General features: G+C 44.3%; 7 protein-coding genes across 9 annotated transcripts; 3 read left to right on the forward strand and 4 right to left on the reverse strand.

Annotated features, from left to right (window-relative positions):
• Positions 1 to 1,055: 1,055 nt before the first annotated feature.
• On the reverse strand, positions 1,056 to 1,959 carry LOC108154908. Its single transcript, XM_017285360.2, has 3 exons — positions 1,865 to 1,959; positions 1,691 to 1,798; positions 1,056 to 1,628 (listed from the first exon to the last, which is right to left on the reverse strand). The coding sequence occupies exons 2-3, from the start codon at positions 1,764 to 1,766 to the stop codon at positions 1,093 to 1,095; spliced, it is 612 nt and encodes a 203-aa protein (XP_017140849.1). The 5' UTR covers positions 1,767 to 1,798; positions 1,865 to 1,959; the 3' UTR covers positions 1,056 to 1,092.
• Positions 1,960 to 2,021: 62 nt separating this feature from the next.
• Positions 2,022 to 5,578, reverse strand: LOC108154899 (116 kDa U5 small nuclear ribonucleoprotein component). Its single transcript, XM_017285348.2, has 7 exons — positions 5,449 to 5,578; positions 5,203 to 5,328; positions 4,467 to 5,135; positions 4,317 to 4,408; positions 4,070 to 4,261; positions 2,502 to 4,004; positions 2,022 to 2,430 (listed from the first exon to the last, which is right to left on the reverse strand). Exons 2-7 carry the CDS (start codon positions 5,314 to 5,316, stop codon positions 2,073 to 2,075), a joined length of 2,928 nt encoding a protein of 975 aa, XP_017140837.1. The 5' UTR covers positions 5,317 to 5,328; positions 5,449 to 5,578; the 3' UTR covers positions 2,022 to 2,072.
• A 1,334-nt stretch (positions 5,579 to 6,912) lies between these two features.
• LOC108154905 lies at positions 6,913 to 8,044 on the forward strand. Its single transcript, XM_017285357.2, has 2 exons — positions 6,913 to 7,100; positions 7,156 to 8,044. Exons 1-2 carry the CDS (start codon positions 7,003 to 7,005, stop codon positions 8,024 to 8,026), a joined length of 969 nt encoding a protein of 322 aa, XP_017140846.1. The 5' UTR covers positions 6,913 to 7,002; the 3' UTR covers positions 8,027 to 8,044.
• On the forward strand, positions 8,023 to 8,879 carry LOC108154909 (mitochondrial transcription rescue factor 1). Its single transcript, XM_017285361.2, has 3 exons — positions 8,023 to 8,424; positions 8,492 to 8,564; positions 8,616 to 8,879. Exons 1-3 carry the CDS (start codon positions 8,120 to 8,122, stop codon positions 8,817 to 8,819), a joined length of 582 nt encoding a protein of 193 aa, XP_017140850.1. The 5' UTR covers positions 8,023 to 8,119; the 3' UTR covers positions 8,820 to 8,879.
• A 59-nt stretch (positions 8,880 to 8,938) lies between these two features.
• Positions 8,939 to 11,518, reverse strand: LOC108154901 (neprilysin-2). The gene is made up of 2 exons (XM_017285351.2): positions 10,051 to 11,518; positions 8,939 to 9,974 (listed from the first exon to the last, which is right to left on the reverse strand). Exons 1-2 carry the CDS (start codon positions 11,221 to 11,223, stop codon positions 8,958 to 8,960), a joined length of 2,190 nt encoding a protein of 729 aa, XP_017140840.1. The 5' UTR covers positions 11,224 to 11,518; the 3' UTR covers positions 8,939 to 8,957.
• Positions 11,519 to 11,643: 125 nt separating this feature from the next.
• On the forward strand, positions 11,644 to 13,999 carry LOC108154902 (uncharacterized protein CG4951). 3 transcript variants are annotated; one of them, XM_017285352.2, is made up of 10 exons: positions 11,646 to 11,803; positions 11,859 to 12,238; positions 12,303 to 12,407; positions 12,465 to 12,590; positions 12,648 to 12,839; positions 12,894 to 13,034; positions 13,085 to 13,177; positions 13,233 to 13,379; positions 13,435 to 13,639; positions 13,705 to 13,999. In XM_017285352.2, the coding sequence occupies exons 1-10, from the start codon at positions 11,753 to 11,755 to the stop codon at positions 13,882 to 13,884; spliced, it is 1,620 nt and encodes a 539-aa protein (XP_017140841.1). In that variant the 5' UTR covers positions 11,646 to 11,752; the 3' UTR covers positions 13,885 to 13,999. The 3 variants fall into 3 exon arrangements, with proteins under 3 accessions (XP_017140843.1, XP_017140841.1, XP_017140842.1); XM_017285353.2 differs by having other exon boundaries at positions 13,094 to 13,177; XM_017285354.2 differs by lacking the exon at positions 12,465 to 12,590 and having other exon boundaries at positions 11,644 to 11,803.
• Positions 13,898 to 17,129, reverse strand: LOC108154900 (endoplasmin homolog). The gene is made up of 5 exons (XM_017285349.2): positions 16,961 to 17,129; positions 16,779 to 16,865; positions 16,563 to 16,645; positions 15,221 to 16,488; positions 13,898 to 15,155 (listed from the first exon to the last, which is right to left on the reverse strand). Exons 1-5 carry the CDS (start codon positions 16,998 to 17,000, stop codon positions 14,255 to 14,257), a joined length of 2,379 nt encoding a protein of 792 aa, XP_017140838.1. The 5' UTR covers positions 17,001 to 17,129; the 3' UTR covers positions 13,898 to 14,254.
• Positions 17,130 to 22,178: the final 5,049 nt, after the last annotated feature.

The raw sequence follows: 22,178 nt of genomic DNA on the forward strand, positions 1-22,178 counted from the left end.
GTAAACCGGGACAGGTTTCAGAGATGTACTAATCAAAAGAATTAGCCAGTTTTCTGTAAAGCTAAATTTGCAAAATACAGCCACAAATATCTCGAAAACAAAAAACCATACCCTCGATGGACCGCGATTTGTCAAGAATTTAGAGGCAGAAGGCAGGGCTCTAGTAAATATATCCACTGTGTTGATAAAATCACAGCCATACACACTACGAATCCTGTTTCGAATGTCTCTGAAACGACTTAAGCCATATGTAATACGGAATTCATGTGCCTTCGGCTATACACATTTGGATTTATTGGAAGGAAGCTTGATCCGACCATTAAAAATCCTCATTCATTTCCGTAAGCATTTGTCAGGTGCTGGCCATATCATTAATTACCAATGAGAACACTTTGCTTGGCTGTGGGACCCAAAATACTGTATACCTTTAGTGGTACGCGGACAAGAGTATGCTTTTTCTTTTATTTAGTGTAAAACATTCTATTGCTTTATTTGAAACACTTTTTTTTTCAGTGTAAAGCAAGAAAACGTACTCTTACACACAGAAATATGTAAATATTTTTCAGAAAAGCCAGTTTTGTCGTGCTCTACCGGAAAACAAACTCAAATGAAAAGTGAGCGAGAAAAAAAACCGAAATTTGAAAGATCTGAGACCTGCCTTGTTCAATCGAGTAATTCGAAGCTGAATCGCGAATTCCATGATGAAATAAAACAAGGTGGTCCGTTCTTGCTCTTCGCAACCTTCGTTCTTCTCTTTCTCATCAATAATGGTCTCAAAGCGCTCTCTTAAGAACCGAAAGTGGGTTAGGTGGTCCCTTTTATAATTTCATCGTGGCTGATTCTGGAGGACTGAACGAAGCTAATACTGAATCAGTTCATGCAGGGCTCTAGTGCCCATATAAATTGGTATTGAATAAAATGTCAAAATATAAAAATTATACAACTTTCTACTGTGCTAAATGATTACCAATTTTCATGATTTTCAATTTTCACGAGGAATGGAGATTATCATTCCATCACTTCAGTCTAGATAACTGTTAACTAGCTCTTTGTAATAATGATTCAACTATATCTGGCATAACTTTATTAATTTCAATTTGGCTCTAAGCCTCTGATGTACGATGCGATGTTGTGTTTCAATATATTCCAAAAAAGTCGTCCAATTCCAATTCCAAATGATTGCAAGCGAAGATTTGTTTGATCCTGGACTAGCGGAACCAAAGGGCGATCTGACACCACGTTGGCCACTTGCTGAAACACAAACAGCTTATTTGGACTGGTCTGTATAATCAAGAACTGGGTGGGATTAGGGCCTTGGGTATGCAATTCGTTGGGCTCCTCTTTTGATACCACCTCAGAAATTTGATCGGTACGAAAAGGTGACAGCTCTAGTCTCTGTTCTGGTTGTTGCGGCTCTGGATTTTTCACTGTATACCGGCACACTGTTCCGTTATTGCTGCCATCCTTCGGCTCTGGAGAACCAGAATTCATCACCAGACTCTGGGATTTTGTTTGTTTGTTGTTGTTGTTGTCCCGGCTCTGTTGACGGCTCACCAGACTCCTGGCTTTTGTGTTGTTGTTATTGTCCCGGCTCTGTTGACGGCGACCACGGTTTGGCTGATAGCAAGCTGTGAGGAAAAATATCATTTTATCTTTATTATTCGTTAATACAATTTCGGTTTAGACTTACGCCGCTTGGGAGCACCGACCGCCTCGTTGTCTGTACGGCTTGCCTGGCGTTTTCTGGTCGTCATCATGTGAGGCATTGTAAATAGATGGAGGGAAAATAGCAGCTAGTCTGTTGAAAATAGGAATTATTATTTTTACAACTAAATTAATTCAAAAATTTGTTTGCTGTACTCACATTGAGCACTACCGAACGATTGATGAAAATGGTATCTGGTATAATTTACACTTTGTCCGACGCCTGCTCTGTTCTCTCGATTTTCTGGAGTATTGAGCATACTCGGATAAACTGTTTAAGCTCCCTGGGCCCCCATAGGCAATAAAATAAAATCAACTTAAATTTCAGAAACTAGATCTAAAAGTATTTTATTAACTCATTCGTGGTTCTACAGCGGATAGTTAACGAGTACGTCCTGACGGGCCAATTCCAGCAACATGGGATCGTCGAAGAACTTGTTAATGGACACATCCTCGGAGAGGCCTTTGCGGCGTCGTGTCTTGATCATGAATTCGCGTGCCAAATGCGATGCCTGCTGGGGCTCAAGCGGCCGAATGATGATACTCTTGTCCAGGGGATCGCCGGGCACAATTTGCCAGTGATGGAACACTGACAAACAGAATGCCTGACCCTGGGTATGCGTTCGCAGATCTGTCTCAAAGCCGAACGAATCGATGGCGGGTATAAATGCTTTGATCGTATAGATGGGTGAACCGGAAACGGGGGCATCCTGTGTCACATGGCCTCTAAAAGAATAGGAATATGAAGTTTCGGGTGAAAATTGTCATACATTTTGTATGTATTTCCTTCAACTCACCTGCGCCTGGCCAATACCGTGTAGACCGCCGACACACAATCTGCGGGCGCCTGGACCTCAACAAATAGGTACGGCTCCATTAGACGTGGCGTGGCCATGAGGAACGCAGAGTAGGCCACGCGACGAGCTGTGGGAATGATTTGGCCACCACCGCGATGCAGAGCCTCGTTGGCAATGACTCCGTCGAGTATCTTGAATTTGACGTTTCGTATGGGCTCCTCACAGAGCGGACCCTCGCGCGTTCCCCATTGAAAGCCCTGCACAATGGAGTCCTTCACCGCCGTCAGCAGATTCTTGTCCACCTCCGAGGGTAGGGTGTCGTCCACAAGAATGTTGGGACCAGTTGAATCGGGGCCGAATGCCCAAATGGAACGCGCGGCCAACAAATCCCAGTCGTAGTTGACCTGAAAGAACTCTCCGATGCGTTTCTTGTTCCAACTGATGCAAACGGTTCCGTTCTCAATGTCTTCGGCCAGGCCCTTCTCCAGCGGCTCTGATATCATGGTTAATTTGTTCTTTTTGTTTGGCGTCTCTGCGAAACACTTGAGGGAACTGGTTTCCACGACAGTCTCACAGAAGGCTACCACAGGATCGGCCACCTTTATGTCGATCTCCGAGTACATTTTGCGCAGATCATGCATGACGCAGTCCAGATACAACTCGCCTGTGCCCAGGATAACGTGCTCACCGGACTCCTCGACACGGGTCGAGAGCAGCGGATAGGATTTGTTCACCTTCCGCAGACCGTCGAGCATTTTCGGCAGCTCCGAGGGATTCACTGGCTCCACGGCAATCTTTATAATGCTCTGAGTGTTGAACTTGAGTGGTCGGAATATGTAGAGATCCTCTGGGACATTGATGTCCACAATGGTAGAGGTTTTAACGATGCACTGATCGATGCCCTCAATGAGGACCCAATTACCGGAAGGAACTCGGTTTAGCTCGACTTTATACCGAGCCTCGAACACCCACAGTCGACCGACTTGCAGTATTCGGGAATCCTCCTCATCCTGAAGCGTGTAGTTCTCTCCCAAAACACGCACCTCCTGACCGGCATGCAGGGTGCCGGAAACAATCCGTGCCAGCACCTGGAAAAAGGTACAATCATCGTTGGGATACATCTTCGAGCTGTGGACCATCAGTGTGCCATATTGATTGCAGGTTATCATGTCGCGATAGATGTCCCCCTCTTTTGGCCCCGTATAAATGTGGTCCACCTTCCGCTTGGCATTCTCCTGTGGCGATTTGATGTGCTCCACGCACATATCCACGAAACCGCTGCAGTCACCCATGAATCGATTGCAGACGAGTCGCAGCAGCGGCCGCATATTCGATTTCATTTCCTCCTTGGAAACGCGTACATTCAGCTCGGCGAGCGTGTCCGACAGCGTGCTGTCCACGTCGCCCACAACCTGGGCAATCAGCTTGTACATGGGCTCCAGTATGAACTCCACGAAACTACGCTGAGCAGAGCTATGCGGCTGTTTCTTGGAAAACTTTCGGCTGCCAATAGATCGTCCATAAGTTACGTGAATAATAATTAATTAATAACGTGAGGATGCACTTACGTTTTGCTGTTGAAGTACATATCGCCCCAGAGTCGTTTGGCAAAGTCAATGTAGTTAACGCCCTCATATGTGTCCGCATAGAGTTTGGCAAACGATTTCAAGGTGAAGCAAAAGCCATATAGCGAACTGGAAAAGCAGACATTGCCCAAAATCGGAGACACCAACAGGTTGTCATCTGCACTGCCATATGTGCTAAACGGAAAGGATATTGGTGAACAAATTATTAGGTACATTTAGGCCTACATACCTCAGTAGCCCATTGACCTCCTCTACTATATGCTTCAGCTTAAAGTACGCATCTTGGGGCGGCAGCTTGAGCTCCAGAATGAGACGATCAATCTGCCATAGATGATGAGCATTAAAAACTTTTATTTTGCGGCATTTGGTACTGTCTTACCTTGTTGATGCACACGGTAATGGACTGCCGCTCCTGTACAGCATGCTTTAGCAAGCGTTCCGTGTTCAGCATAATACCCTCTGCCGCATCGATGAACAAAACAACGCCGTCGCTCATACGCATGGCAGCAGTGGTCTCGTCCGAGAAATTAACATGACCGGGAGTGTCGAAAATATTCAGCAAGTAGCTCTTTTGCTTGACATCCTGCAGAACAAGGGTGACTGGGGTGGCCTTAATGCTGCATCCGCGTTCCTGTTCGGTGAAGAGCGTGTCTGTGTAGCGCAAAGAGCGCTCCTCCATGGTTTCGAATTGGGGATGCGTTTGCCGAATCAGGCAATCAACGAATGTCGTCTTGCCGTGATGAAGGTGCCCAATGAGTGCCACGTTTCTGATGAGTGGCGGCGTGTCCATTAGATCAGCCATAAATTCCATGTCATATGTGGTGTCCTGCTGTTCCTGCTCCTTAATTTGGAACTTGAGCTTCTTTATCGGCTCAATGAGTGGCTTGTCCAGTGGCTGGGCATCCTCTTCCTGCACTATGGTTTCCACATCCGGACCATAAACCTCCACGGCCGAAGGATAATAGCGTTTATCCTCGTGCAGTACAACCGCTGTCACTTCCTTGTCCTCATCTTCTGGCGGTTCTGCTTCGTCCTCGTCCATGGCGTCCTGTGTACCCAACCAAGCGAATTACTGAGAATGATGCTTCGAGTACATTGCCATTGGAAGTACTTACATCTTGGTCATCCTGCACGTCAGGTTGCCCATAGATACTTTGGTCATCATCCTCGTCGCTATCCAGATCGGGGCCAATGTAGTTGCCGAACTCATCGTATAAATCGGAATCCATGATATTGCAGATCTAATAGAAAATTATTTTCATTCACTGTACACTCAGCCGGCCTCTGCCAATATGTAAACGTTTACAGCCACCGAGCAGTGCGGCACTGTGTGAGATGCTATTGTATCGGAGATAACTTACCAAGGTTCAATCCCACTTTTAATAATGTTTTTCTCTAAATATTAGAGGAAAAACTTTGATGCAAATATATATTTTTACTATTTTCACGCAAAACGCGGATTTCAAGCACGCCGATAAATTTTATTCTGCTGAAATCGATAACAAAAATCAGCTGGAGCCGGCATTTGCAATAAATAAAAGAGTGACCAGACGTAAGAAACTGTAACCTTGGCGGGAATATTTATGCTTAAATCTGCATATACCTAATGGCGCATGATTATCATCTTTGGACCTTTCTGATGACAGGTACAGGTAGACCAGTTTGGGGGTGAAAAGTCGAGAACAGGTAGATCGTTTTGGCTTATATTTTGCCGCAATTTGCAAAAGGAATTAGTCAAAAGTATCCGCTTGGCCCGTCAAGATGTTCATAGAAAAATTGTGTTTTCTTCTTTTGATGGCACATTATTCTGTGGAAATTCAGACGGATATCAAAAGGGGGAATTTAAACTCCATTCTTGATAGAGATGAATGGACCAAACTGTCCATGGAATACATAAAGAATCACAAGCCATATATTGTAAAGAAGTACGAGCCATACAAACCTGGAAAACATAATTTAACCCTCCCAACGTTTGGCCAAGAATGGGAAACAACAACGATTCAGGCAGTCATTGAACCTACAATTGAGCCGGAATCATCTACAAGCTACTTTACTGAAGAAATCTCCACAACAACAAGCAATATCTTCGATCTGGACGGTACCACAGAGGAAACAACTGTCGAAACTACAACGTCAGAGCCGCAGTTTACAATTATGGAAGCGGAAACAACAGAACAAAGTCCCACCAGTACAGAAATTCCGGAATCAACCACTGGCATGGTCGAGACTACCACTTCATGGAGCATCGTTGATTGGGAAACAACTCCGATCATAGACACCACCACTGCCGTCTCTTTCAGGGAGGAACCGACAGGAGAAGTATCCGAAACCACGACAGAGGAATCTTTAGACTCGACAGAATGGCCAGCAACCACTACAGGATCCTGGGAAACATCAGAAACCACAACGGAACCATCTCTTATTACGACAGAAAGTCCAGAGACTTCGACATCAGTGTTGGACATTATTTCCACAACTTCAGGCATTGAAACTACAACATATTTGGATAATCTAATATACATTCCCCAACCGGACGACTTCACAGACCTCGTAAACAGTACAACTACAGAAAATACAAATATTGAGATTGAGACGAGCACAATCGTATCAGAGGAAACCACTACCGAAGCCATCAGAACCACTACTCCCAGGAGCGCGGACCTTGTTGAAGATTTTGTGAAGCCAAATCCGACTAATTTCCGATACTCCTCAGATACAAGACCTGAACCGTATTGGCTGTGAAAAGTAAAATTAAAACATTTAAAATAAACAGTTTAAAATTAATCCAGACCGCGTTTTATTTGATGAACCTCTGGCCACGCCGAAACCTGTAGAGTGGGTGGCAACGCTGTCGGTAATCAAAAACACATTTTATTTTAATTATTTATTTCCAGACGAGGCTCGATTTTTAGAATATGAGTTTGGCCAGCATAAAGAAAAAGGAAGCGAAGGGCAAGAGGAAGGTACTGCCCAAGCTACGAAATATATTGGCCAATCCATACAAGCAGCACAGGTAGCAGCTCTTAAAATCTTGAGACAATCGCCAGTTGACCATTTTCAATTTGCAGCCCAGTTCTCGCCGATGATGAAGTGGTGCAGTTTCGTCAGATTTTGCTGGAGGCCATAAAACATAGCGAGCACTCAGTTAAGACCTTTGCCACCCGTCATCAGATACATCTCGGCCTCGAGAGCTCCTTGCGAGCCATTAATTCGAGACGCTTCTCATGTGTCTTTGTCTCGCTGAGTCTGAGGCCATCCCATATCATCCGGCTAATAGCCACCAGTGCCGCCGTTAAAGTGCCAACTGCTCCTATTTATGCGCAGCCAAAGTTGGAGGAGCTAACCTTTGAAATTTTCGGGGTACGAGCACTTTCCTTGGTTTTGCCTACGGACTTGTCTGCTGTGAGCCTGGACCTGGAACAGTGGGTGAAGAACCGCCAGAAGCCAGCTCCACAAAAGATTCCTCCCACGGTTAAAAAGTCGTTGAAGAAGCGCCAGGCGAAAGAGCAAGATCTTCAGCGGGAGGAAACAGCACAGAAGGCCTTGGAGCAGCCGAAGGTGGTTGCGGAAAAGCAATGGAACGATGACTACATATCGTGGTCCAGTGAAAAGTCATGCGTAAGGATTGACCAAATCGATACCCAGGTGGAGACCCAGCAATTGGGCGCTGCTCTCAGTAATTTGGCCATGAAAGCCAAAACCAAAGCCCACCTAGAAGTGGAATCCAAATCAACGATACCCGACGACTCAGAGGAAAATGTGGAGCACATGGAAGTAGAGGCAGCGGAAGGAACCATCGATGAGGATGATTTTTTGCCCACCGACACACAACGATATCGTCCAGTCAGTGTCCACCGAACTCGTCCGAATCCTGACAAGAAACCCAAAAAGAAGCGAAACAAAAAACAAAAACAACAGCCGCCAAGCAAAACCGAATGATAGCTGGCAACGCCGCCACCAATCAGCTGTAGTTTTTAGGTTATGTTTCTAGGTTTTTGTTATCGTAATTTTTAAGACCTCCCCGCTCCAAAAATGCTCCGCAGCTTACGGCAAATATCACGACTCGGAAAATACGCGACTGCCCCGGCTAGTAGCTTGGCTAACAAAACAGCAGCCCTACCGAATGTAATCTCACCCAGAATTCAGGCACCACTTCATACCAGCAGCGTCAGTCGAAAATACGATAGAAAATCATCCAGAACAGCAGACGATTTGGACACGGATGATGAAGCGGACGAGGAGTTTAAGGACGAGCGCGACTCCAAGGTGGTCAAGACCAAGGTGAACTCGCTGCGCGCCGATCTTCTGCTCAAGGCCGGTCTAGGGATGGCTAGAAAGTGAGTGTCGTGTCCAAGGGGCAATAATGCAAAAGTATTATTCAATGCACCTTTTCCTTTCCCACAGCAAAGTTGAACTGAATTTCTATGAGAGCAAGATTAGAGTCAATGGAAAGAAGCTGCAGAAGAAAAGCGTACAGGTAAGGACTCGTGTGGCTAGAGAATTTTCCCTAATGATTCCTTCATTTCAGCTGGATATTGGCGATGAAATCGATGTGATACGCGGCTTTAGTCAGGCGAATCCTTCACATTTGGTAATATCACGTGTCGCCATACTCTCTGCCAGCGAACGCGAGGAGGGTCTCAGTGTGCACTTGCGACGCTACAAGTCGCTGCTAATTGAGAACTACCGCGGAGCGGATGCGTTCAAATCCTCAGAACCAGTCGCCCATTAAATCTGGAAACACAAACAAATACATGTAGAAGGCTTCTGGGGAAAAAAAGTATTCGACAAGCGTTTATTGAACTAATTATTCGTTAATAAGTATGTGTGCTTATCAGCGGTCTACTGAATTGATTCGCAATCAGCTGCGCTACCAAACACGACATCTTTCTGCGTGAGGATTCATGGGACTACCAACGGGACAGTTGTAGATCTTGGCAAAGTCCTCGTTGTTGGTGACGGCACCAAGAACCCGAAACTTGTCGATTGTATGCTCGTTCGACAGCTCCTCCCAGTAGTGCTCCTCCTCGTATGCATTACACCACAGCTGCGCAAAGCCCAGGAAAAACAGCTGCTCTGGGGATAGATCGAGGCCAGGCATCTGCTCTTCATTCTTATCCAGATGCGTCTCGTTTTCCTGCTGCTGCAGGTGCTGGTGCTGCTGCTTCATGTAGCTGCGATACGCAGCAAGGGCCTCGTGCAGACCACCACTATCAGCAATGTTCTCGTCCTTGGTCTGGTTGCCATTGATCTTGCGATTGATCTCTGGTATCAGGTAATTGCTGTAGTGTTCCGCATAGCATTCGGCCCGCTCGTTGAACACCGCATTGGACTTTTTCGACCACCAGTTGCGCTGGGCGCCGCTGCCATCGTACATGGAGCCGACTGTGTCGAAGCCATGCGTGAGCTCATGCCCCACCAGATAACCAATTGTGCCGTACTTTAGGGAGTTCGGCCACAACTGATGAAAGGCTGGCGGATGAAGTATGCCCGCCATCACGTAAATGGTATTGTCTAGGTTATAGTAAAACGCATTGACCTGCATGCTCCACAGTAGCTCGAGGGGTTTCGTGTCATTCGATAGCTCACTAAAATGGTGGCCATTGAACCGTCTTAAGTACGTGATAAAGCGTTTCAGGTTAATGTTCGTCTGAGCAAAGCTGTCCTTGACAATAGTCAGGTTATTGACCGCTCGGACGAGCCGTTCGGTGAGCCCGTCGTCCCTAAAGCTACCAATGCGCGGCTCGATGCTGATCTCCTTCAGCAGTGCTTCTGTTCGGGTTTCCTTGTCCAGCCACTCGGAATTTTCTAGCATCAATCGGAAGCTCTTGCGCAGCTCCTTTATAATGCCCGAGATTTCTGCACTTGTCTCCTCGGAGAAGTATTCCTGCAGACCAAATGGAAAGATATCGTTTAATGGACGTTATGTACCCTGGCCGATCCGATCTTATAGCAACACCTACCACGCGATAAAGCCTATCAAATAGATATGGCAGTGAGTACTGCACTACCTGCAGGCAGTGCTCCTTCTGGTACTTGGCCGACTTCAGTTTAGCATCCATGCGGTACAGCAGGAGCATGGCCAAATAGTTGGCAACTGCCGGCATGTGCTTGGCGCAAACCTTATCCAGTTCCACATAGTAGAAGTCGCAGAATGTTTCGATATTCTCCTTGGGGAAGTTGGTGCTGTTCCAGGCAATCGCATAGTAGCTGCTCCATTCAGAAAACGAGGGAATATCGTTCAATTCCGCATGGTCTTCGCATTCTTTGAGATCATCACCGAAACGATCGATAACCACGAGGGCATCATGCCAGAAGGCAAACACTTCCGCAATCACCTGCGAAACCTTCTCCTCCGACAGGCCGTAGGCCTCGAGGTAGCCACGCATTCGCTTCTCATTCAACTTGTAGCCTCTCGTGTCGTTGCTGGCGATGTTGTCGCTGTGGACGATATAGTCGAAGCCCAGTTCCGGCACCTTGAAGTACGGCACAAATGGATACTGGGGCAGGATCTTCTCGTGGATTAGTCCATTGATGCCGAAGTTCGTCAAGTGGGCGCTCATGTTGAACCAGCTGAAATTGGCGGCATGCCACGCCTCACCGTCGACGGCTGGGAAACCACCTATCGACCTGATAAGCGCCAGATAAGCGGGGTCGGCCGCTGGCAGCGGGTACAGATCCGCACCGAGGCAGGCATTATAGAATCGTTGTGCAATCAGCAGCTCGGCGGTGTAATTTAGATCCATAGCCAGCGAGTTCTTGGTGAGCAGCAGCTCGACCACATCGCCCAATGTGTACCCGATATCCAGGAGGTTGCTCCGCTTATGGGATGACTGCCTGTCCTGCTTCACGTGCTGCCAATTGCCACAGGCGTACTCATAGAAGTCGTCGCACGGCGCCACGCTGACATTCATGTACGACTTCATGCGGTCGGAATAGGTTCTCAGAAATTCCGCTGACGAATCTTTGAGTGTATTTTCAATGGATTCGGGCTTTTCCTGTGAATCTGCGACGGTCCGCGCCTCACATGGCTGAATTCTGAACTCTGATATTACTGATATGTAAATTAGGACTACTCCCCACAACGTCGCCGTCATAGTACGACTCGAACTCGAAAACATTTTGCGCCTATTCATAAATTAATCAGAATCAGAACAACACACACTACACGCAGTATATAGTTTCGCTAATCGTCATTGATCGATTTGAATTAATAAAATAACCAAGCACGCGCAACCTATGGCTCAGACGTCTCTGCGACTGTTTAATTCAGAACGCGATTAAGAACTGGACAGAATCCGAGTCCGTATTACTTATTCCTCTCTCGGCAGGCCAGCCAGCGTCCGATAATCGTGTCTTATTGGCACACAGATCAGTAAACAAACGCTTCTCTACAATACTTGACCTATGTTAAACGCGATTGATAATCAGGAACCCACTAAAAAGATCCCCTAGCGTTCGTTCATTGATTAAGTCGACATTCGTTTGATTTCAAATTTACGCGCAAAACAATTTGAAAATTGTCTTGCATCTGGCAACGCTTACATATCGTTATCGGCCAAAAGAAGAAGAAATGCAGCTCTGAAATCGCAAATTCATTATTTTGCCGCGAACGCAGAAAAGATACGCTTATTGTTTACTAAAAACACCAATACGTTGGATAAAATGTCCTTTAATGCCGCCGGTGACTACCAGCTTGTAATGCAAACCTATAAGGTAGGTGGAGAAGCACCCAGCTTCGGTACTTAACTAGTTTATTATTAATTTCTAGTACAAAAAGCACCGCGTCATCTGCAGCACCAAAGTGCTGCCGAGCCAGATAAACCACTTTGGCAAGAAATTATGTGACTATCACTGGATGACGCCTGCCCGCTGGACCAATGTTGAGAGCGGCTTGTGGGACCTGCTGGAGAAGGAGCAGGACGCTCAAAATGTGCATGCCGACCTCCTCATTGACCACATCAAAGTGCGAGTGGATTCCAACGAATATCGGCATTCAGCCTCCCAGCTACTCTTACCAGGGGTTACACTCTCGAAAAATGACCTGTCTCTTAATGTAAAGCTCGAATATATAGCGCAAGAAGATACTAAAAATATGAGAAAGGGTATCGAAATTTCCATCAAACGCGAAGTCGTAGCATCAAAAGCCAGGTCTGTGAATGACATAGAAAACTCCACTCCACGTGTGATGGGCACTCATTTACCTTTCTTGCAGCGACCATGAAGCGAAGGCTAAGAAAGTGCACAAAGATAAGACCAGCCACGGTCATGATTCTCGCGAAAATAAAACAAACAAACGGATGCACAAGATACCTTCAGTGTAAGACCCAAGCTTGACTCATGAAATTCCCTATGAAGTTAAATAAATTTTTCACAGTGATAAACAGAAAGAACCCGCTCCGGAGACGCTTAAGGCGCGGAGCCCTCGGAGATCCATTTCACAAAATTCTGAGAAAGATAAACCCTCTAAGCCAGTTAAAAGAACGCAAAGTTCTCTTTCAATGTAATCCCCAATCTTATTTCCTGAAATACGCTACGAATTCAATTCACTTTTTTGCAGAGACCAACAGATAGAACCTGCTTCGGAGACGGAAAAGGACAAGTCCATTACTCCGGTTGAAAATTTGCCTGCAAAGAGGCGGAGCTCTCGGAGATCCAAATCACAAGACTCTGAGAGATCTAAAACCTCTAGCAGAGGTCGCTCTTCGCTTGAAAAGAAGTCAATTAAACGAACGCAAAGATCATTTTCAATGTAAGCCGATTGAACAGCCTAAATGCACTAAGAAGTTAATTAAATTTCTTGCAGTAACCAAGAGGTAGAACGCGGTCAGGAGAAGCGCAAGGGTCGAAGATCCGTTTCACAACATTCTGGGAAAGAAAAAGCCTCCAACAGCGGTCGCTCTTCACGTGAAAAGAAGCCCAGCAAACGGACGCATATAGAATCGCAGTGAGCATCAATGTGTGAATCAATTTATGCCATGCCTAATATTAACGCAGGAATTCCAGGCCCAGCTCTGTGGGGCCGAGTCCCCCAGGACGCCCCCGCCGCTCACTAACGCGTCCAGGTCATTTGGATGACTTCTTCGTAGGGTATGGAATAGAAAGCCTGCTGGCTTAGAAAGCTGTATTAATTGTTCATTTTCAGAAGGAAGACAAAGACTAAAAAAATCGTCTCGCCAGAGAAAGTGATTGCCAATGGGAAGGGGAAAGATTCGTCGCCATCAAAACCCGATCCCATGGAGGCGGTCGCTGCGCTAGGACTTGGTCCATGTCCGCGTAAGGTGGATATTCTGTAAGTTTTGCAATCCAATGCATTCACCTACAGCTAAGATTGTGTTATCCACCAGATTAATGGATAAAATGGAGAAAGAAGAGGTTTTGAATACATTCTCCAAGTACCAAAGCGACCTGAATCATTTTTTTACGGAAAATCGGCAAAAGAGAACAGATAAATTTATGGGCATTCAGCATGTACACGTCATAGATATAATGCGCAGAGACGTTGAAGTCAGCATGCTCGAGAAACTGGGCACAGTGTTTGGCAACCGTTCAGTAAGTGGAAGTGGTAGTGGAACACTCTGTGATTTGATCTCCACTGATAACTTCTCGTTTGACAGGCATATGCATCGCTACAGATCAATGCTCTCCTGCCATTGTGGATTGTGCGTCTCTTTATGGACACATTCAATTTTGATACCGCTGAGGAGGCAGTGCAACAGATCAGGGACCAATTGGAATACAGCACATACCAGAAAGCCGTAAATGAAGAGCCTCAAGAATCGGATTTGGAGTACTGATTAAAACACACTCTTTGTTTGTATTCTTTATTGTGTTGGAATCCTGTTTTGTTTCTTATTTCGCATGCATGCATTCTTATTCGGTTTTATCAAAATAAAACTTTTACTAGTTCAACCTTCTTCCGGCCGAATGTTTCAAGTATGCCTTTATCTAATGGAGAGCTGTCTGGACTGCTTAGTGGAGATGCCCACATGATCATTACGAAATTGCGTGACTTATTAACTAAAGACATGTCTGGGGATAATATTGATGAAACGGCGGCTGCTTCCCGCGGCACCGCCCGCCCCGGTGTTGTAAATAAACTCAGTCTGACTTCCACACTCCTATGTACAAATGATGTGGGATCTGCTCTACGCCTGCAGCGGGGGCTTACAGCTCGTCATGGGGCTGATCCTCCTCGTCGTCTTCGGCATTGATGTTCTCATTGTTCTCTTGGCTTCCGAAATCATCCTCGGCAGTGTCGTCATCCTCATCCAATTCGATTTGTTCATCCACCGAGACACCCAGTGTGTGGCGCATCATTTTCTCAATGCTGTCGGCGAAGTCGGCCGTCTCCTGGAGCATGTACCCAGAGCGTAGAGTGGCAGTGCGGAACATCATAACGGCCATAACCCTGGCAGAGTCATCGGCCTCGTCAGCCTCAACGCGACGCAACAGCTCGCGCATCAGGGGGTGCCTGGGATTGATCTCAAGAGTTTTCTTCTGGCTGAGGTAGTAGCTGCGTGAAGGATCGTCAGACTTCTGGTGGGCATTGGACATCGCCAGTCGCTCCATGTTGCCGGTCCAGCCGAAAACGCCAGCCACCAAGGCACATGGCGAGTTGCTCAGACGCTCCGACACCTGAGCCTTGGAGATCTGATCCTTGAGGGCGACATCGTTCAGCCACTTGACGAGCGGCTCGAAGGCGCTCTTCAGCGTCTCGAAGTTCTTCTTGCTCTTCTCGGATTCGTTGAGCTTGAATCCCTCCTTGGCCACGTTCTGGAACTTCTTGCCATCGAACTCGGGCAGGGCCGAGATGCAGTATTCATCAACAGCCTCGACTAGGAAGAGCACCTCGTAGCCCTTGCTCAGCAGACGCTCAACGAACGGCGACTTCTCCACCTCACCGCGGTTGGCACCGGCAATGTAGTAGATGTGCTCCTGCTTCGACTTCATGCGTTCCACATATTCGGCCAGGGAGGTAACGCCCTTGCCGTTGGAGGTTTGGAAACGCAGCAGCTTGGCCAGGCGAGATCGGTTGCTGGGATCCTCCATGACACCCAATTTAATGCTAAGAAAACGGATAATGCGAGTAGTGAGCAAATATTTCATCAAAGATGGATGCGCCACACTTACTTGGTGGAGAACTCTTTCCAGAACTGTTCGTAGGACTCCTTGTCGAGCTTCTTGAGCATGTCAAGTACCTTGCGCACCAGCTTCTTCTTGATAACCTTGATCAGCTTGTGCTGCTGGAGCGTTTCACGCGACACATTCAGGGGCAGATCGTCGGAGTCGACCACACCGCGGATGAAGCTTAAGAAGTTGGGCATCATGTCGTTGAACTCGTCGGTGATGAAGACACGACGAACGTAGAGCTTGATGTTGTCGGACTTGGTGCCGTACCGGTTGAAGGACTCGGATGGCTGTACCTTGGGCACGTACAGCAAACTCTTGAAAGTAACTTCACCCTCGGCAATGAAATGGGTCTGGGTGAGGGGTTCACTCGAGTCCTTGGTCAGACTCTTGTAGAAGTTGTTGTACTCCTCGGTTGTCACATCGGCCGGCTTGCGAGTCCAGATGGGTTTGCTGTCGTTGATGAGGAGCCAGTCCCAGATGGTCTTGGACACCTTCTTTGTCTTGGGCTTGTCGTCATCAGCGGCCTCCTCAACCTTGGCCTCTTCTTCGGCATCTTCCACGTCATCTTCGGTCTTTGCTGGCTCGGCCACGGCCTCTTCCTCCACCGGCACCTCTTCGTCGACAGTTTTGCTGGACCACATCAGAATGGGGAAATTAATGAACTGCGAGTATTTGCGAATCAGCTCGCGCACGGTTTCCTCCTCCAGGAAGTCCTGGGCCTCTTCCTTCAGGTACAGCGAAATGATCGAACCCCGCTTCAGTGTGTCGCCACGGGGATCTTCGGTGATGGTGAAACTGTTGGCATCCGACTCCCAGATGTACTGCTTATCGTCGTTGTGCTTCGTGGTGACCACCACACGGTCGGCGACCAAGAAGGCCGAATAGAAGCCCACACCAAACTGGCCAATCATGTCGTTCAGGTCCCCACCCTCAGACTTGCTGGGATCCTGCATTTTGGAAAGGAAATCAGCAGTGCCGGACTTGGCAATTGTGCCCAGATTATTAATCAGATCCTGGTGTGTCATGCCAATGCCCGAGTCCATGATGTGCAGCGCCTTGTTCTCTTTGTCGGCCTTGATGCGGATGTGCAGTTCGGGGTTGCTCTCCAGCTCCTTTCGGTCGGTGAGCGCCAGCAGACGAATCTTGTCAATGGCATCGGAGGCGTTCGAGATCAATTCACGCAGGAAGATCTCCTTGTTGCGGTACAGCGAATTGATGATCAGTTTCATCATGCGGTTCACTTCTGTCTGGAAAGTGAACTTCTCCGCCTGCCCACGAAAGAAATACGCAAAAAAAAAATTAATAAATATTCATACAAGCAGCACATATGTACCATATATACCTTTTCGCGCAATTCTTTTAGCTGCGCAACATTCAGTCCATCCAGCTGGATGGCTTCCTCCTCACGCTTCAGGGTCTCAGCATCTGTGGTGGTAAGGCATATGCATATTATAGATAAGGGGCGTCAACACCATGGCGTCAAGGGTAAGTACTGCTAACGCTGACGTGTACCAAAAACTCCAAGTACTACCCTTGCAGGTGGGGGGGCGTCACTTACCAGTTCTGGAACCTTCCTTGAATGCACCCAAATCCAGGTCGATTTTCTCGGCACTAGGCTCATCTTCAGCCGCAATTTGACTTATGCCTGCAGTAATGATCGAATAGTAAATACACAAACAAAATTAGGTTAAAGCACCGGCATTGGCCATTGGCGCTGAAGCGTGGCAAGAATAAACGAACCTGATACGAGCAAAAGCCCCAGCAACAGATAGTATTTCATTCTAAATACAATTTGATTTACTAGGAACGATAAAAGTCTGGCGAAAGGCCACGTCACAACAGTTCCAGGCTGGCTCCGGTTTTTGATTTAAGTGAAAATTTCGAGTCGACTCATACAAAATGACGCCGCCGCGTCGTCTTTTATATGTAGCGTCTTGTATGATGAAAAACCAAACTCAGTCCACTAAAGCCCCCTCTATTTAAACAGTTCAACTACTTGAGGTAAAAGGCGGAAAATATTAACGATTCTAAATTCTTCTTGTAGATTCATGCCATCTTTCCGCTAAATTTAAAAAAACTGCGCTAAAATGATTTAATTTTCATTATTTTCGGTGGAATATTAAAATACCCCCTTGGCTGGTAATGGGTTAATCGTTCTCCGTCAAGGATTGGAAACCATATTGCTCAATTTTGATGTTCCGTTGAATAATTCTGGCTAACTAAAGGCCTTAGTTCTACCCACATAGTTTGAGGCCATTGATGAATAAACTTTCTAAAAGATTTGCTAGTTTTTAGTCCTTGCTTTTATTTATAGTTTAGCAAAAAAACCGTCGATAACAGTCGATATGTTGCGTGTAAGCCGTAGTATAGGTATTTGTATACCCTATTTCGTTAATTTAATATGAAGATTATATGTAATTAAAGGCCTTTTCTCAATTTTATATGCTATAGACATATTCATGCATATGGTTAGTGTCTTGTATATAAATCCCGATAAATATTCTTGGTCTCTGTAAGAAGACAATAAGCTTATAAATATCGTTGTGATAGCTTTAAAACAGAGGCTGACAAACATATTATCGATTCTATAGTATCCTTTTTCCTAGGGTACATTGTTGTCAGCCGGTTATTACGACGAATTCCTCGTTTTTGATATTCCGTCGAATATTACTAGCTATCTAAATCTTTCAGCTCTGCCCACATAATTTTATCCGATTAACGAATCAATTTCCCTACAATACTCGCTAATTTTAACGACCCCATTTTGCTGGTTTGCTTTTAAAATAAGGTTTAAAGAAAAAAGGTCAACAAAAAAGCTCTGCTCTGATTTTGAGTCAAATTTCGATTAAAGCGATCGGACACGCCTCCAAATGTCATTACTAAATTCCATTCTACATTACATTCTACATTCGAATTCCACACAAACTCTGCCAGTGTGACCGATAATTTGCAAAAATAAATGCGTTTCCCAATTCGTACTTAGACATTTACCCAAGAATTAAAAAAAACTCTCATTTAAATGTAATTATACTAGAAAAGTTCCCTAAACGCTGTCTAAAAATCTGCAGTGGAAAGACCTTTCGATTACTGAGTTATCGAATGGCCGTGCAAGCTGTTTTTGACATTCCTTTTTGGCCTCACCAACACCAACACATTTGGAATGTGTGATGGGAAATCCTCTATTCGTGGAGGGATTTTTCCCCCGCCACAATTTCAGCTCAACAATTTCCCTTACTTACTCACTTACGTTTTCTTACGTCTTATGTTGCTGGCAACATTCAATTTGTATGGGCCAGACTCATGTGCCGTGAAATCGAGCAGCATTGTTCCCCAACATGGCGCGGATTGAGCAACATTTTGCATACCCTGGGGAAATGGATGTTATAGAATTGAGAAAATGTTTGGCCAAAACTAGTCAGTTTCTGTTATAAAGGTATTTCAACTATATTTTTAAGGTTTTGGTCTTCTTACAGAAACCAAGAATGGGTATCGGGATCGAGATATATCTACAAGACCCTCATCATATGCATTAATATGTCCAAAACAAAACAATCTGAGATCATTTCTTTATTAAAACAGCTTGGAAAACCAGTTTTCATATATATCAACGAAATAGGGTATACCTGCGCCCAAACTCCGGTTGACGTGACATTTCATACTCACTTACGTTGCCACAGTTTTTTTGTTGACCTTTTTTGCTTAAACCTTGTTTTATACTATATACAAAAAAAGAGAGTACTTAAAAGTAGTCAATCAGGTAGAAAATTTATTCATGAATGGCCTAAAACTATGTGGGCAGAGCTAATGATTTTAGTTAGTCAGCATTATTCAACGGAATAAAGAAATTGAGCAATTGGAACAATTTTTGTCTTACGTTTTTTTACGTTTCATTTGTTTGACCTTTCCGAATCAGATCGGATTATTATTATAGCCAAAAGTAACAAATCAATTTGTCACGTTCTGACTCATTTTCTGTCTCTCTCGCACGCAATCTTTGTCGTTTAATGAAGCCATACTGTCTATGTATCGGGTATAAATGTAGAGTTGCGGCCGCAGCAGCAACTCACAACGTTCCCCCTGTTATTGTTACTAAAATATTAAAATATTAAAATGTTACTAATTACTTTCATTTAAATTTTTGTTCATTTAGGACATAAGCCATTGTTTGAGAACTCGCTCAGCAATAGGCGAAAAAAGGCATTGTTTCAATAGAAGATATTGAAAACAAAACTGCCGATCTATCAATAGATAATAATGATATCAATTACAATGAAGATACATATTCTTCTCAAGAATCCGGAATTTCTGGAAAAGAAATGTAACGCCCTAAATGAGGAAAATATTTCCCTAAAAGAGGAAATTAAAAATTTGCATGAAAAATTGCACGCATTCACTGTCCAAAGTGAAGATAGTAAAAATTATTTACAAAAAATAAATGATTTATAGAAAGAAATTTCTCAACTTAAATCATTGAGCCCGAACAGGGCTCATGAAGAAGAACAATGTGTTTCGCCGCCACTCCAAGTATTTGAGCCAGGCTTTCAAGGCGAACATATTGAAAAGTTGAAGAAACTTGTACAAAAAATGGATGAGAGTCACAGAAATTGTGCACTAATTTTTGATGAAATGATCATCCAACCAGAAATAGGTTATCTTGCCAATGTTGACCGGGCAATTGGTTACGTAGACCTGGGAGACGGAATTTCCGATAAGGAACAATACTCCTCCCAAGCCACTATAATGTTGACATTCCTTGTTAGAGGGCTATTTTGTTAACTCAATATTTGTTAACAAAAATGTAACTCACTAATACGCCCAAGCCATTGGTCAGGCGGTTAAGTGTTGCACTGCAGCCGGCTTAAATGTCCGCGCTATAGTCTGCGATCAGGCGGCGGCTCTTGAAAAAATAGACCGTGAAAGATTGATCAATCCGCCAGTGCCTCAGTTCGTGTGCGATTACGTACATTTATTCAAGAGTGTTAGAAATAACTTCTTGACACACGACATAACTACACCAGTCGGAAAAGCGACATGGAAAGTGATCGAAAAGTTTTATGAAGTCGATTCATTAAACTCTTTTCGCTTGGCCCCCAAGATTACGGAAAAGCACATCAATCCGCAAGGATATGATAGAATGAATACCGCCGAATTGGCTGTTCATGTTTTTTCGAATACGGTCAGCACAGGCATTAAAATGTTTGCTGATCGTGATACTTTTGAAGACAAGGATGCAGCCATTGCTACATCCATGTTTTTAAAAAGTATGAACGATGGTTTCGATGTATTGAACAATACATATTTCCGTGCCAATAAAACGTTCACCAATCGCTTGGATGAATTCGTAAGTTATTTGGGAAAGATTAAATTCGGCCCCCATAAAATAACCGAAACAGATTCCCAAGCCAGTTGCCTGAAAAGGCTGATTGAAACTTGCAAAAGAATCAATAAAATTTCAAAAGATCTTTTAGAAATAAAAGATATTCAAAAAATAAATACCAGGGGTTTCAACCAAGATTCCCTGGAAGAATATTTTAATAGTTTAAAGCGAGAAATTGGGTGGCAATATGATAGCCCAACAGCAGCTCAGTTGGTTCAGCACCTGCCTCTAGAAATACCTGAAAAGGTAACTTTGGAGGATGACGTAAACCAAAATTCCATTAAACAGCATGGATTAATTGTATATCAAACGGAAAGTTTGAATCGCCCAATTGCTAAAATTGCGGAATTCGCTGCTGTAAGAAATACATTGGGAATTGTTCTGTGCAAACTGAACATTGAATGTACAATCTGTGAAAGAATAGTAGTTCCTGATGGAAAGAGCATCCGTGGAATTAAAAATCCTACACAAGCTCTTTTTGAACATTCATTAAAGCATATTCAAATATTTACAGAATGTTTCAAAACCACTCCATGCGAAAAAAATATTGCAAGAAATATTATTGAAAAATGCGTTAAGGATGATTTGGAGTGGTTTACGGATTCTAGTCCATGTGCTTCTCATAGACGGGAAATCGTAAAGCACTTGATAAAAGTGTTTGTATATACGAACTATAAGTGGTTCAATGATAAATTGAATACCAATAAATGTATAATAGCAGAAAAAAAGCGTTTCGAAATAATCGAAAAAAATAAAAGGAAATGGATGCATGAAGGGCAGCTATATTCTGAAAAGAATAGCCCTTATGCCAAAAAAAATTAAGGGAATAATAAAAGATGGCTTTTGTGAATAGAAAATATTTACAAAATGCTGAAAAGCACGCATCGCCCTTTAATTTATAAAAATATGCCAATGGCTACAGAAATGTAGACTGTCCGATTTACCATCTTTTTCATTATTGAAAAAGAAAAGATCGCTGATGAGGAAGAGTGGTGTCTTCCGAAACAGTCTTCGAAATATACATATGTACATATGTACATATGTATTATTATTTGATTTTAAATCTTTTCTTAAACTAAAAATACGGGTGTGATTGTCATTTTGAAATAACAATCACACAGCGCGAGAGCAACGCTCTCAACGCGCTCGGCTCAATTTCAAAATAAAATTAATTTACCGCTCTGTTACCGTTCATTTTCTTGTACATTTTGTTACACTTTTTTACTTAAACCTTCCTTTAAATTAAATCCAATAACAAGGAGTCCCTAAAATACGCATATCTTGTAGAAAATTGATCTATCAATCGGAGAAAATCATGAGTTCAGAGCTGAGGCTCTTAGCTAGCTAGTAATATTCAACCGAATATGAAAATTGTGTTCAATTGTTATAGCAACGACTATCCGCTTTCGTTTTTTTTGTTAGACCTCTTACGCTAAAGCATTTTTTTGAACAAGAACCAATAAAAGCAACTATTTAGAGTGAGTAAGTAAGTAAAAAACTGTTTCATCAATCGTATAAAATTGAGTGGGCATGGCTAAATGTTCTATCCAGCTAATAATATTAAACCGAACATTAAAATCA

Source organism: Drosophila miranda, chromosome 2 (genome assembly GCF_003369915.1).
Source record: "Drosophila miranda strain MSH22 chromosome 2, D.miranda_PacBio2.1, whole genome shotgun sequence".
Lineage (NCBI taxonomy): Eukaryota > Metazoa > Arthropoda > Insecta > Diptera > Drosophilidae > Drosophila > Drosophila miranda.